Genomic DNA, 14,973 nt, shown 5'->3' with positions numbered 1-14,973 from the left:
CAACGCATGAATTTAAACCAACTAGTCCCTCTTGTGGAATTTTTTCCAAGTACAAGAACATGAAATTCCACACCAACCTTTTTCAATTATTTTAACATTTGAACTCACTTGTAATACTGTATATACGTATAACAATACCAGAATAAAGTCAGATTTGCAAAAATAAGCTTGCGTTTTGCATAACTCTGGCATATCTCTAAAAAGAGATATGTGAGCCAGTTTAATGTAATTAAAGCAGCAGGCTAGAAATTAGGAAACTGTGCCCTCTAGTTCCATCTTAGGCCCAAGACAGGTTGGTGAATTTGGACCAGACACTGTCCTAGGAATGAAGCAAAGGCAAACCATTTCCAATATCTTGCTAAAAAGGGACTTGTCCAGGCAGGCAGCAGGAATCAACAAAGACTCAAAGGGGGACACACATATTTGTGCCTATCCCTGCAGTTTTCTTGGCAGCATTTTTGGAAGTTTGCCACTGCCTTCTTATTTGTTTCAATTTACAAGTAATTTATTTGTTTGTTTATATATTAAACTTAACTAGCCAACTTCCACACAGAGAGGCTCTGGGAGTTGCACTATTTAATCAATACAATAAAACATTGAAAACCGAATAATTTAAGATTAAAAATGTTTAAAGGGTAAAGTAACATTATAAAATTGCAAGAGATGGAGATATCCAAGATGAGGAGACCGAGTTGTAAATACAGACAGGGGGAGGGTCTCATGGGGCCAAATAGCCCCATGACTGTGTGGCCCCTGTGGCCCCCAGGCAAGACTACACAGCCAAGTTTTGACCCTTTTACAGAAGGCCAAGAGATTTGGGGCCTTCCTCGTATCTGAGAGCAAGATGTTCTACAAAGCAGGGGCAACGGCTTCCTTGACCCTGCCAGTCTGAATTCTTTGACTGACAGGGTCTGTAGCATGCCTTCCCTGCCTGAACGAGTGGGACGGACTGATGTAATGGGGCAAAGCTGGTTCCGTAGGTAAGCTGGCCCTATGCCATATAGGGCTTTATAGGAAATGACTAACATCATTGAATTGGACTCTTCTGCTAATATTATTCCCCCTTAAAGGAAAAACCATCAAGCAACCAGCCCCAGAACATAGCTGATGGAGGAATTTGGCTTTAAAAGGCACATAAATACAACATAAACAGTTCAAGAAGTTAAAGAATGCCTACCAGACAGACTCCATGAATTCTGGATAAAGAGTTTTATAATCATTGTCAAAATCAATCCACCGCCCAAGTCTTGTAACACTGGTCTGAAAAGACATTAAATACAACATACATTACAGCTCAACATAGCATGGACACAGCATGTACAATTAATTGTTTGTTTGTTTGTTTCTGTTGAAGAAAAAGGGGGAGACCAATTTTCCTTGGTGGTAAAATAAAAATATTTTCAGGAACAACTTTGTTTTGAAATGTTAAAAAATAAATTCACATAGTATGCAGTGTTTGCAGAATTGTGCTTTATTACAGCATAATTCTTGACAGAGGAACAGAATGGTGCCCATGCTCTTATCCCACTGAAACTATTGCAAATAGCATTCTGATGCCATAATAATTAATACCCAACAATCAGACCTCAATGAAACTGAAAATGGATTTTTAACAACTGGATAATTCTATGCAACCAGAGGTTTTGGTTTCTCTCTGTGTGTGTGTGTGCGTGCGTGTGCGCACGTGCAGGCGTGTGTGCCTGCACAATGTTTAAAATTTAGCAGCTTACAGTTAGCCACGTTTGAAAGCAAGGAGAACTACAGAAGTAATCAATCTCCTATTCAACATTAACAAGCCATGCTTTTTGAATCAGCTAATAAACATCTAAAATAGTGTAAAGAATAGGGGGGGAAATCTGCAATAAAAAGCATGAACCAGCAATATTTTTTCTTACTTACTCTCCATTCTTGGGAATATCTCATCACAATTCCTCGACAGTTGCGATTATATTCTGCAATCCCCATTTTTGCAACATCTTCTGGTCCTTTGATGCCTAGTGCTTTGTCAATTTCATATTCCTAAGGAAATCAAAAACATGACAGACAGAATAATCAGATAGGCACAGACAGAATTAATAGAGGTGAGGGAGGGAGAGGGAGATGTCTGACAGACAGTAAAAACTGGTAAGTATAAGCAAAATGTTTTTACTGCTTTTTGCAAAAAAAAAAAGGCTGTAAATACACAGGCCATCTGGCACATAACTTTTATAAAAGACTAAGCTAAGTTCAGATTGCACAGTTCTACAAAGTTGAAATAACTACAAAATCAGTAACATTTGATTTTGCAATCCAAAGACCTTTAAAAGTAATCTTTACACTCTAATAACAAATATAACAATGTCCTAAAATGGGTTTTCATGTTTACGGTTTCTAGATTATTAAATTATTAAATTAAATTATTAAATTTTGTACTTCATTTATTAACAAAGGTATATTACTTCAATCAGATTAATTTTAAAATTGCCTCTAGTCAACAACATATAAATGCAAACACAGTATACCGTAACACTAATAAACTTAATCTAGTACCATAGATACAATGGTACACCAACCGACAATATGAAATTCAACATGCAGTATCTTATTCAGCAGTCATTCCACTAATCTTCAGAGGCCTTCCAGAACAATCAGGTATTTACAAGGTTTCAAAATGGGAGATGAGGCCAAATTCTTCTACAAAGGGAGCTCGCTTCTGGGTAATACAGATATCCTTCTGTATGCATTAGGTGGGCAGATTCTATCGGAAATAGGCAGACTTGAATATAAGCAAATATCCAGGCCCCAAGCCATCTTCTCCATGATTTGTTGTTGGAAGTTGGCAAAGTTGCAAGGAGATCCCATGATCCTCACTTAATGACAACAATAGGAACTACTGGGATTGCTTATGCTAAGGGCAGCCATGTGACATTGCCTTTTATGATCATATTGCTTAGCAACAGAAATTCCAGTTTCAATTATTGTTAAGCGAGGACTGTCTGCAGAGCTTGGCAACAAATCACCCTCTTCATGTCACCTCTATATATTATTTACATAATTATATGTACAACTTGTGTGTGTGTGCGTGTGTATACATATATGTAGGTAAAGTCTCAGGCATAGATAGTAACACCTAGGCATAGTGGGTAGGAGGATAATGTAAAGAAATATTAAGGTCACAAAAGCAGTGGAAAATGTTACCCACTCTAGTAATTAAATGTCTGCAAGCAAACAAGCTCAAAGAGCACCAACAACTCCACAAAGTTATAAAAGCCCAATTATGAAGCATTGGATGTAGCTGATCCTTCAGAGGTTATTTTTCGAGACACAGATTGAAGCACTAATTGTAAACAAATTCCAAAGAAGTCCTTTAAAGGGTTTATTTTTTCCAACCTACAAAATTATTATTTGAATGAAGAATCAAACTCTGATTGAACTGGCTCCAGTTTGTTGGGTTGCCTTTGCTATTTTTATAGATTGAACTGACATCAAAGCAATTAAGTCACCCTTTTTGTGATGAAAGCAATTCGGATCAGTGATCTCTATCAGTGTAGTTGCAAAGCTTCAATCGATTGACAGCGGATAACCAAAACAATAATATATTGAAACAAAGATATGTGTTTGTTAAACATACCACAGGCAAACCATGGCAATCCCAGCCAAATCTTCTGTCAACGTGAAACCCACTCTGATGAGCAAATCTAGTTACTATGTCTTTAATGGTTCCTGCAAGTATGTGGCCATAATGCGGAAGCCCTGTGGCAAATGGAGGACCATCATAGAATGTAAACCTAGGAAACAAAAAAAAATGCATAGAATTTAAAAGCACAACATCCTTCACATTATAATCAGCTTTTTGATTATTTGAAGTTTTTGGTTTTTATTGAGAGTGGGGGGGGATGAGCGGGCAGGCAGACAGGCAGGCAGATATAAACACACACACACACGGAGGGAGGGAGGGAGGGAGAGGGAGAGAGAGAGAGAGAGAGAGAGAGAGAGAGAGAGAGAGAGAAATGTTATAGTACACAATTCAGATATCAAGCTTCAAAAGAAAAGATCTATGAATAAGGATAATAACTGTCATCTGTTTATAAGAATTATTACATTCCTGGGAATGTACTTTCTTACCTAGGTCTATTTTTTGACTGCTTGAGACATTCTTGAAAGCAATTAAGTGTGTTCCAAAGCTGCAGTATTTTCTCTTCTTCCTCTGGAAAGTTTATGTTCTCTGGGACTTGCTGAATCATCCTCTTCCTACCCGAAACAAAGCAATACTCAAAAGGTTAAAATATCATTATATAATTTCTGCATGTCAAGTAAATTGACAATAATTCAGACGTGTATTTAAAACTGCTGCATCACAGAACATGTCTAGTCAGAAATGAGTCCTAATATATATGGAATTAATTATTGACTATTTGCTCAATTATCTTTCTCCTTAATGTTTAGGACTGTAATTCCTAAAGTGGGCAAAATGAGCTAATATACAGCTAGCAGTTAATAGCTTTCTGATTAAATATTATAAGCAAAAAAGCATGAGTACTTAAGACAACAATGCTGGTTGTATGTTACAAGGACTCTGCTGGCAATCTATTTGCATGTACTGTAATACAAAGCCAGCGTTATTCATTGTAAATATGCACCATTCCATTCAGAATCTGTACTTGTTATGAATGAACAAGTGTACTGTTGCATGCTGCATGTCTCTCCAACTTGGCTTGTCTAGGAACGCAACCTAGGCACAATGCTCTGCCCATCTAATGATTTTATGAAGCTCTAGAGCTCCACCCTCATGTATTACTAGATGCTTAAATAATTTTCCACCATTCAACACCAACATGTTCAGATAGGTTGCTGTCATAGATTCCCCCCCCCCAAATGAATGTATGTATGTATGAATGTAATATGACAGCACATGCTGAAAATTAGCTAGGTTCATCCACTTCTACATGATGCCCAACCCCCTCCCCCAAACAAAAACAAGTCCAGGCATCAGCTGCACATTTCACTAAATAAAACCAGGAAATCTTAAGCACTTATTTTCTTAAAAAAAATTATGTCATACAAACTAGAATTCCAAGCCTGTCACTGGCCAGAAATTGGAAGCAAAAGCCAAAGGCTGACTTCACATTCCAACTTCTTAGAAAACAAATAAGCCAAGGATTTAAGTTGAATGCCAAACGTATCCCAAACCGGCAATGGAAATTCCCTGTTTTATTTAAGTACCATCAGCAAAAGACACACCAAACAGAGGCAATCATTTGGCATGCCAAAGCACACTTGCCTATTTGCAAAGCAAACACGATGTAGATATTCTTCCCACCGCACCCCTTCATTATAATTTTTAGATATACTGGTTTGGTCTCAAATATCCCCGTATTGCTTACTGAAAGGATATTTTTCCCCTCCTGGAAAAAAAAAACAACCAAGCACACACAGGCACCGCTCTTAAGTGATTCACTATTCTTGCTGCAGTAAAGAACTGCACCTGTAGCAAGAAAGCAATGTAACAATGACCGGGCTATGGAGGCTGCTAAAATATCAGACTCCATGCATATGCCAGAGTATTTATTTTTGGCCCATTTCTACCACCTGAAACACTGCACTGAGACAACAGTATTCAGGAACCACAGGGCACGTATTTTAAATACACTGCTCAAACAAATAAAGGGAACACAAGCAGAAGACATCCGAGATCGGAATGAATGAAATAGCCTTATTAAATACTTTGTTCGTTACATACAGTAGTTTTGTGTTCCCTTTAGTTGTTTGAGCAGTGTGTAAACTACTGCATGTAAAGAACAAAGTATTTAATAAGGCTATTTCATTCATTCCGATCTCGGATGTCTTCTGCTTGTGTTCCCTTTATTTGTTTGAGCAGTATATAATAAATATTAAGACAATGCAATAAAAAACCGTAAGTTCAGAGGCAACTATTTTGCATGTATTTTAGCGGAATATTTCACTTGACGTTTTATGCATGGGCGTGGATGAGCGTGGCTGTCCCTGTATCCATTTAACACCCTTGCGCCACTTTTGCCCGATCTGATGCGTCAGAATTTAATTCCCACAATTTTCAATCAGCACGATTATAGAATCAGGAGCCGGTTGAAGAGCGCCGAAGGTTATCGCTGTATTGGATTCTGAAGAAGGAATGACATTTCAGCTTTTCTTCAAAAGGAGTGTTCGAATTTTTCTAAAATTCTCGATCCTCATCAGCAGTTCTCCACCTACCTTTCGACTAGGGGTTTTTCCTAATAGACGGCACAAAATAAAGAAAGCCGGCGCCGCCGCCCCTTTTCCCCGCCAACCCCTCTCTCTTTCTGCTTCCCCCAAACGCTCTTCCATTAAGACACCGATCGCCTCACCTGCTTCTAGGCCCAGCAGCTGCAACCCGGCGACCGGCTAGAAAAATGATGCAACTCCAGAGCAAGAGAAAGCATGACAGGAAGTCGAAAAAGAAACCCACCGCCTATCCACTCGCGGCTGCTCCCATCTCTCCCGTCCATAGGCTGCAAACAAGGCGGCCCCGGATTGGGTAGGACACGCCGGCCCCGAGCAACTGTTAACTCCTCTCAGCCAAGAGGGAGAAGGGCGTCAAGCGGCGGCTTCGCACCTAAAAGGCGTCGGCTGCTCTTTCCGTTTTGCTCGCCGCGGAAAACCGGTTGGCGTTGAAGAGGAGGCGCGGAGGAGGCCGCGTTAGAGGCGTAGAATGTGGCGAATGGAACCTGGAGACAATTCCGAACGTTCGGTTACGATCCTTTCGGAATCCCGATTACCAGTGATCCAGGGATAAGTCTTAAATTCTGAGATGTATCCCGAATGCCTCCAAGGGAGAAAAAATAAAATAAAAGTATTTGCAGCTCACCGGAGAAGCCTCGACTTACAAGAGTTCATTTAGTGACCGTTTGAAGTTACCGCGGTACTGAAAAAAGTGACCTATGACCATTTTTCACACTTACAACCAGTGGTGGGATTCAGCCAGTTCGCACCATTTTGGAAGAACCGGTTGTTAACTTTCTGAGCAGTTTGGTGAACTGGTTGTTGGAAGAAATCATTAGGGCATGAGGTAAATAGCAAATAAAGAATAATGTAGATAAAAGAAATAATGTGAATAAAATAGGAATCATACAGAGTCAGATATATGGGCTCTGGGGGACCCTCTCTATTCACATTATTATAAGGGGAAGACGTGCTTGGATACATGAACTCTGAGAGACCCTATCTATTCACATTATTATAAGAGAGGAAAGTGCTTGTTGGAAATTACATTAACAAACAGTTAAACCCCTTTAAGTGGTAATATATCTTCTGAGACCTAGATGTCACGGAAAGGACTGCTATATGGAAAAACATCTGAGTGACCTGACTGTGAATGACACAAAGACCTATATGTTACAAAGAGTTACTTAATCCAATGAATTTACCCAAGGACAGTAGTAACTCTCCCATTAGCAACTCTGAGCACTTAAGAAAAGTTGTGTGGCTAAGATAATTTTGTAAACTAAGATTAATGCTTTAAGTAATTAGATGAACTTATTATACAGTGTATGTAACCATAGAAGGAAAATCGGATGTATGATCTCATGATTAACCATATATGGAAAATGTATGATCTCACTGAATCCTTTGTCTTAGAAATGTATAAAAACCATTGTATCAGAGTTCTTTCTTTGTTCAAAGCTTCAGGTACAAATCTGGCTCTGAACCTTGCGCAATAAAGCTGTCTCTGACTGGCCTGGGAATGTTTTTTAGTCCTTCCATTCCACTACAGGCAGAGAACCGGTTGTTAAATTATTTGAATCCAACCATTGCTTACAACTGTTATGGCATCTGCACGGACACGTGATAGAAATTCAGATATTTGGCAACTGGCTCATATTGATGATAGTGGCGGTGTCCCAGGGCGACGTGGTCCCTTTTTGTGACCTGACAAAGTCAATGGGAAATCCAGATTCACTTAACATCCTTGTTACTAATTTAACAACTGAAGTGATTCACATAACTGTGGCAAGAAAGGTCGTAAAATGGGGCAAAGTTCACTTAACAGAAATCTGGGGCTCATTTGTCGTCATAAATCAAGGACCACTTGTATAAGGTGTCAATTTTCTGTTCGGTATTCAGAGAAGAGCCTGTAGTACAGTGGACTAAAACACTGTTATTAACAACTGCTGCTTGCAATTACAGCAGATTCAAATCTCACCAGGCTCAAGGTTGACTCAGCCTTCCATCCTTTCAAAGGTAGGCGAAATGAGGACCCAGATTGTGGAGGCAATAAGCTGACTTTGTATAAATATACAAAAGTATGAAGGCTATTGCTTAACGCATTGTAAGCCGCCCTGAGTCTCCGGAGAAGGGCGGCATATAAATTAAAGCAAAAAAAAAAAAAAAACCACACACCATAATCCCAAGAAAATAATATTAAGAGGGAATCTGCCATATAGAAGATACAGGGAGGCTGCATTTTCCTTTGTACCAATTTTCAAAACATTTAACTATTCAAAACTTTTGTTTGAATTACCATTTTGGTGAATTTTGTTTCACCAAAAATTGTGAAAAGAACACAATTCTTGTCTTTCCTTTGGTGTGATTACTTGGGTCAAGAAGTTCATTGCATCACACACTTATCTAGGGTTCTTAACTATAGTTTGTTTCAACTAACCCAGTTTTAGGCTAGCATACTATCTTGAATCATAAAGTAGCCAAATAAGCTTCTCTTAGTGTTTCCTTTACTTAGTGTCAATGTTTACTTCTAACCATAAAAGCTCAGTTTGTTTTTGTTTTTAAAGTACTATACTGAGATTTAGGGGGGGGGAAATCTGTCCTGGAATATAACACTTATTTGATTGGGAATGCAAACAATATTGTAGAGAATTTAACTATCAGCATGAAGTACTGGAGGAACCTTGTCAAATAAAAAATAAATCTAGCCTTCCTTATTTTTATAATTCATCTGACATCCTTTAAACCATGCTTTTACTTGGATACATTTGCTACCTTTTCCTGATTTTACTTTACTTGCTGGAGCAAACAGTCTATATGTTAAATTGGCACTTGGAGTTGTTCCGAAATAAACTTCAGAATTTATATCTCCCTCCCTGCACTACACCTCTGCTGATTGCTCTAAATTTTTCTTTTATCAGGATTAGGTGACATATTAAAAGATTTAAAAGTAAACTGCATTACTGGATGTGTGTCTAGTATCACCATTAGAGCATTTTTTTTCCTGTGTGCTTGCACATACATGGAACTACCAATAGAGGGTGTGTTCTGAAGAGTTGCTATGTGCTACTGTCACTCATCTTAAGAGTTAACATTTGACTATATTATTTACCTGCCATACCCTTATTTATCTCAGCACTTCCTGATCATCATTTCTCATTTCAGGACAAGGAAGTCTTGAAATCATAGAATTATTTCCATTTGCAATATTTTCAAAATATTTAGCTCTTCTAAAAATATTTTTGTTTCAAATGCTATCATCACAATTCAAACACAATGAGGTAAAAATGAGCACATTTTTACTAAAAAAAATTGTCTCCTTCAAGGAATGGCAAAAGGGTGATTAATAGAGATGGGCATGATTAACATTTTAATGGTAAGGTGGAGCATTTGGCACAACATATGCCTATCAGCAGGTATATATTAAATTTGGCTTTTCCTAAGCTGCTGCAGGAAAAGATGCAATTTCTGTAAGGTGCTATGGGAGTGTACTCAAGTGCTCCATGCTCCCTTTCTTCGTTCAGATTGCTGTCCAACCAAAATGGTTTAATATGACACTCAAGACTATACCTTAACTACTATACCTCCCAAGCCAATGGTGCAAATGCACCATGCTAAATTTAATTTTTTTGATGCAAGTTTTGCTTGTTTTAATCTGTGGTAGAACTGGTTCAATAAAAAGAGAGGATACTTCTTGCCTTATAAGTGGTTTAAAAATAAATATATCTAAGATCTTAGAAGAGTAATCTCAAGAGAAGTTGGCAATGTACTTAAAAACGTCAGGTATGTAAGTGAACTGTTAAAGCAGTGATGTAATAAAAACAAGAGGAGTCACTGAATATGAAGCAAGCAGTCACATGTTTTAATCATTGTTAACTTCTTCCTGCAAGCAGCAGAAAGTTAAATCATGAAGAATGCAACCCTGAAACAACTTCTTTGCTTGTGGTTCATTCTGTCCATGTATTTTGAGATACAGTATAGATAATGTACAAAATAAAATAGCATAAGCAGTCTTTCGTGGCAGTGCATACTTTAGATTCAACCAGTTTGAAGACATCTCTCAGTAGGAGATGGGGACGGAAGGCATATACTTGATTCTCCACTTTCTGATTGATAAATAAAGGGACTTAACATTTTGCACAGGGCCATATAATTTAGGTACATAGGTATATAATTGTAAGAGCACAGCAGGAAACATTAAGTTTTTGGAAAATGCTGAAAGCTGCTTTGTTACATAAAAGGCCTTCCAAATTTTAATTTCCAGTCTCTTTCTGATAAAGAGTACAGTGGTGAACTCTGGGGAAGGATTTATAAATGTGAGTGGAGGCTTAAGACAGAATAGCTATAGCATTTAGGCTTATATACAGCCCCATAATGCTTTACACAACTAGGAGGTTTACAATGTCAATATATAGTGCCTCCAACAATTTGGGTCCTCGTTTTACCAACCTCAGAAGAATGGTAGGCTGAGTCAACCTTGAGCCCTGTCAGGCTCGAACTCCAAGCTGTGGACAGAGTTTGCCTGCAATACTGTATTCTAACCATTGCACCACTAGGGCTCCTGGCTCCTGAAAGCAATTTTTGAGCCCATTATTTTTCATTGTTTAAATAACATTCACATGACTAATCTAGCTAAGAAAACATATAGATCATCAAACAATTCAACCCAAAGTTCTCATTCAAGGCACAAATGACCAGGCTCAAATTATCATACTTCAGATGCCTTATACCAGGCGTGTCAAACTCGTGTCGTCACGGCAGTGTCATGTGACATATCAGGACTTTTATTTATTTATTTATTTATTGGTTCGATTTATATGCCGCCCTTCTCCAGAGACTCAGGGCGGCTTACAATGCATTAAGCAATAGCCTTCATACTTTTGTATATACCTGCTTAGTAGGGCTTTTGCCCCCCCCCCAAGCGGTGTTCTTTTTAATACAAAGTCAGTTTATTGCCCCCACAATCCGGTTTCTCATTTTACCTACCTCGGAAGGATGGAAGGCTGAGTCAACCTTGAGCCTGGTGAGATTTGAACTTGCAGTAATTGCAGGCAGCTGGCAGCTCAGTGCTACTTAACAGCACTTTAGTCTGCTGCACCAGCAAGGCTCCCCCCTTCGCTAAACCTGGGCAGGGGTGGAGCCAGCATGTGATGCATCCGGCCCGCAGGCCACAAGTTTGACACCCCTGCCTTATGCAAACCCTAGTTTTTCTGGTCAAGGTACTAATACCGGAAAAGGTAAAAGGAAAAAGAAGAGGACGGCCAGTCAGGTGGATAGATGTGATTACAGGAGTGATCGATACATCTTTGGAAGATCTGAAGGACTAGGTTCAGAACAGATCATCCTACAAAAAGTCTATCTTTGTCATTTTTAAGGATCAACCCAATTTTATGACACTGTTGAGTAACTGATCTATATTCATTGCATTACCCAATTAGTACCTATAATAAATATAATTATCAAGACACCATTGAAAAAAAATGTACAAAACCATTTGAAATGAAAATGCAACTTGCTTCTTCTGAGTCTTCCATTTACTCAGTTCAGCCCTAAGATTGAGAACCTTCCAATAGAATTCGCTTTGAAATCTCTCTCTGAATTCACAGAAAAGTATTTTCTACAATGAGATAATTAGCATCTTCCTTGCTACTCAATACACCTGGTTAAGGTTAGGGTTAGTTAGGATTCTCAGAGTTCCAGCTGATATAGTGTTCCCTTGATCATGTGATAGCAGTTCCAGGCAACATGACCATGGTTTTGGAAGTTGCAATCACATGAGGTTCTTCCTTAATTATCTGCAGGGTCCTTGTTTAACAATAGCAACTGATCTTGCTGGAATTGCTACACGATGCAGTCATGTGACCACATTTTATAATTATATTGCTTAGTAATGGAGTTCTCAGTCCCAATTGTCATCATAACTTTAGAGCATAAGTGAAACATGGAGGTACTTTAATGTAACATCCTAAACAAATCAAAACACGGGAGAAAGGATGTTAGTGTTACTAGAAAGTTCATTAATTTAACAGTTTCAAAAATTTCATAAAGTATTTTGTCCCCTTGCAATAAAACTGATTAAGCCATTCTGCAATGTTAAGAGTTATTAAAACATGTCTGTTCTAAAGAAAAAAGAAAAACCAGCAGAGGGCAATATCTTCAGGGGAAAATTATTAAACTTTGACTAGATATTTTTTCTCGCTAGTCTTTTGAAGGCTAAATTTGTTATCTATTTGCCATTTAGTAAGATTAGAAATGAGTAAAGTAAGTTACCAAAGATAGAGATACACATGGTAATTGTAACATTCCAGGCTAATGTTGGAGGGTAGCTCCTGACAGTTTTGAAAAATGTTGGTCATTAGGCCACAAGCTCAGTAAGAATCCATTTTGATTCTATGCATACAGACACTATTTGTTGCAAGCTAAAATTTATAATCAAGTGGAAAGATGGAATGAAAAAAGAGTCATGCTAGAGCAGGGGTGTCAAACTCGTGTCATCATGTCATCGTCACGTGACATATCACACCTTTTTTCCCCTTCACTAAACCAGATGTGGGTGTGGCCAGCACGTGACACATCTGGCCTGCAGTCCATGTGTTTGACACCTGTGTGCTAGAGCATGGCTTATTAAATGCAGTGGGGGGGGGAAGTAACTTACTCTATGTTTGTGAAACTAAAAGAGGAAAGTAATAAATTTGATGAAAGATAATAGTTGTATGATATGCTCCAATTATGGCAAAAGAAAACAAGCATCTTTTATGTGTTCTTGATTTTTTTTTCCTTGATGTGACTGTATAATTAAGATTAATGTTGAAATTTTTGTAGACTACCCAGAGTTATGTGTATTTATTTATTCATCTATTTATTAAATGTATATGCTACCTATCTCACCATAAGATTTACTGGAATGTTTGGCATCATTGTCACATTACCAGGTCTGTAAGTTTCAATCTTCAGTTGAACTTCAGTCTTCTGATAGATGGTATCACATTATCCTCGAGCATCCTCTGGTACAATGAGGAATTCATAGTGGATTCTTCCATGGTAAGCTGTCCAGATCCTGATGCAGCCAAGCAACCCCAAACTATAATATTTTCACCACCATGCCTTATATTTAGTATCAAGCTCTTCTGATGAAACACTATCTTTGGTTTTCATCAAATAGGTCTTCTGGTAGTGTGGCCAAATGATACCTTTGTCTTATCTGGCCAGAGAACATCATTCCACAAGTCCTGGACTCTTCCTAAGTGTTGATGGGCACTTTAATCTTGCCTTGATATTCTTTATGGTCATCAAAGGTTTCATCTTGACACACCTCCCATGTACATTTAATTTGTGCGGCTTCTTACCAATAGTAGACTCAGGCATTTTTATATGATTACTGGTGAGAGCTACTTATAGGTGACATAATGAAATTCTGGGGTTCTTCTTTCAGCATCTTGCATTCTGCTCTTGGGCTGAATTTGCTAGACCTGGCCACTGAGAGTTGGCAGTAGTTATAAATCTTCTGCACTTGTGGATGATCTTCCAGGCAGTAGAATCAATGATATACAATTGTTTGATGATCTTTTTAAATTCCTTCCCAGACTCATAGGTCTCTCTAGCCTTCTTTCTAAAGCATCAGAGAGCTCTTTTGATTTAGGCACAATAGAACATACACTTCAACAACAAACAGAAAATCAAACAAAATTTCTGAGGTTTTAATAGACAGATTCCTGCTGGATCCACTCCAACAATTTTCTAATTATTTGCCTCTGATCTGGCACACCAGATTCAAATTTTAGATATTTGAGGTAGTAATAAATGCAGGGCTGTACTTAACCTTTCCAACATGCAAAATTTGCTTCTCTGTTTATTTAAATTACACAATGGATTATAAAAATTGAGTGGTGCAGTTATGTTTCCTTTATCATGGAGTTGATATGAAAATCAAATATCTGTATGTTGAAATATGTTGTAAAGGACAAAAATGTTCAATGAAATATACTTTTTCACATAATTTGTGACAGAGAAAATGGGAACAACTGAGTGGTGGGTTCCTCCTGGTTCCACCGAGCCGGTAAGCAGTGACGATATGATGTCACCGAACCAGTTCTGGCCCCCCCACACACCCCCACCCCCTGCATTATTTTTACCTTTTATTTGGCCCCACCCCCAATCTATTGCTGCCTCCTGAGTCCCAGCTGATGGCTAGAGGGGAAAAAACTGTTTAAACTCTTGCGGCGGGGCTTCAAAGGGCTGCCCTACAGCTGATCAATGTTAAAAGAAAACAAATGAGTAGACTGGTGCCTGCAAAAATACATGAGTAGATCAGTGCCTGCAAAAATAAATGGTAGATCGGTACAGCTCTGCAAACAGTTAAAAGCCTGGTAGACCAGTACCTCTGCTAAATCCTAAATAATTGTCACATGACCATCAAGCCACACCCACAAAATAAGCCACGCCCACAGAACCGGTAGTAAAAAAATTTAGAACCCACCCCTGGAACAACTGCTTAAAGCCTATAGAAGAAATAAATGTGCATCAAAAGAATCTAGTTTTATTTATTTATTTATTTATTTGTCAAGCATGAATAAGATAACAGATATAAGTATAAATATAAGTATGATTATGAATACAGGAAAAGGATACAAAAAATGGGGACAGTAGGACAAGGACAGTAGGCATGTTGGTGTGCTTATGCACACCCCTTACAGACCTCTTAGGAATGGGGTGAGGTCAACAGCAGACAGTCTAAAGTTAAAGTTATGGGAGTTTGTGGATGAAACCACCAAGTCA

At 38.4% G+C, this 14,973-nt stretch overlaps 1 protein-coding gene and 1 non-coding gene across 3 annotated transcripts in view; both read right to left on the bottom strand.

The window, feature by feature from the left end:
- The window catches only part of IARS1 (isoleucyl-tRNA synthetase 1), a 78,933-nt gene extending 72,077 nt beyond the window's left edge, over positions 1-6,856 (bottom strand). Inside the window, exons 1-5 of one of the 2 annotated variants that reach the window (XM_034438539.2) lie at positions 6,345-6,856; positions 4,105-4,230; positions 3,611-3,767; positions 1,900-2,019; positions 1,178-1,260 (exon numbers count right to left, since the gene is read on the bottom strand). In XM_034438539.2, the coding sequence (XP_034294430.1) occupies positions 1,178-1,260; positions 1,900-2,019; positions 3,611-3,767; positions 4,105-4,223 (479 nt within the window). In that variant the 5' untranslated portion in view covers positions 4,224-4,230; positions 6,345-6,856. The remainder of the gene's footprint in view (positions 1-1,177; positions 1,261-1,899; positions 2,020-3,610; positions 3,768-4,104; positions 4,231-6,344) is intronic. The other variant, XM_034438548.3, reaches the window with a different exon arrangement.
- On the bottom strand, positions 5,479-5,612 carry LOC117660642 (small nucleolar RNA SNORA84). Its single transcript, XR_004589755.1, has one exon. It is a non-coding gene; the product is annotated as a small nucleolar RNA SNORA84 (small nucleolar RNA).
- Positions 6,857-14,973: the final 8,117 nt, after the last annotated feature.

This window comes from Pantherophis guttatus, chromosome 2 (genome assembly GCF_059756535.1).
Source record: "Pantherophis guttatus breed Tessera chromosome 2, ASM5975653v1, whole genome shotgun sequence".
In the NCBI taxonomy this organism is placed as follows: Eukaryota; Metazoa; Chordata; class Lepidosauria; order Squamata; family Colubridae; genus Pantherophis; species Pantherophis guttatus.
This window is presented reverse-complemented; position numbering and strand designations above follow the sequence as displayed.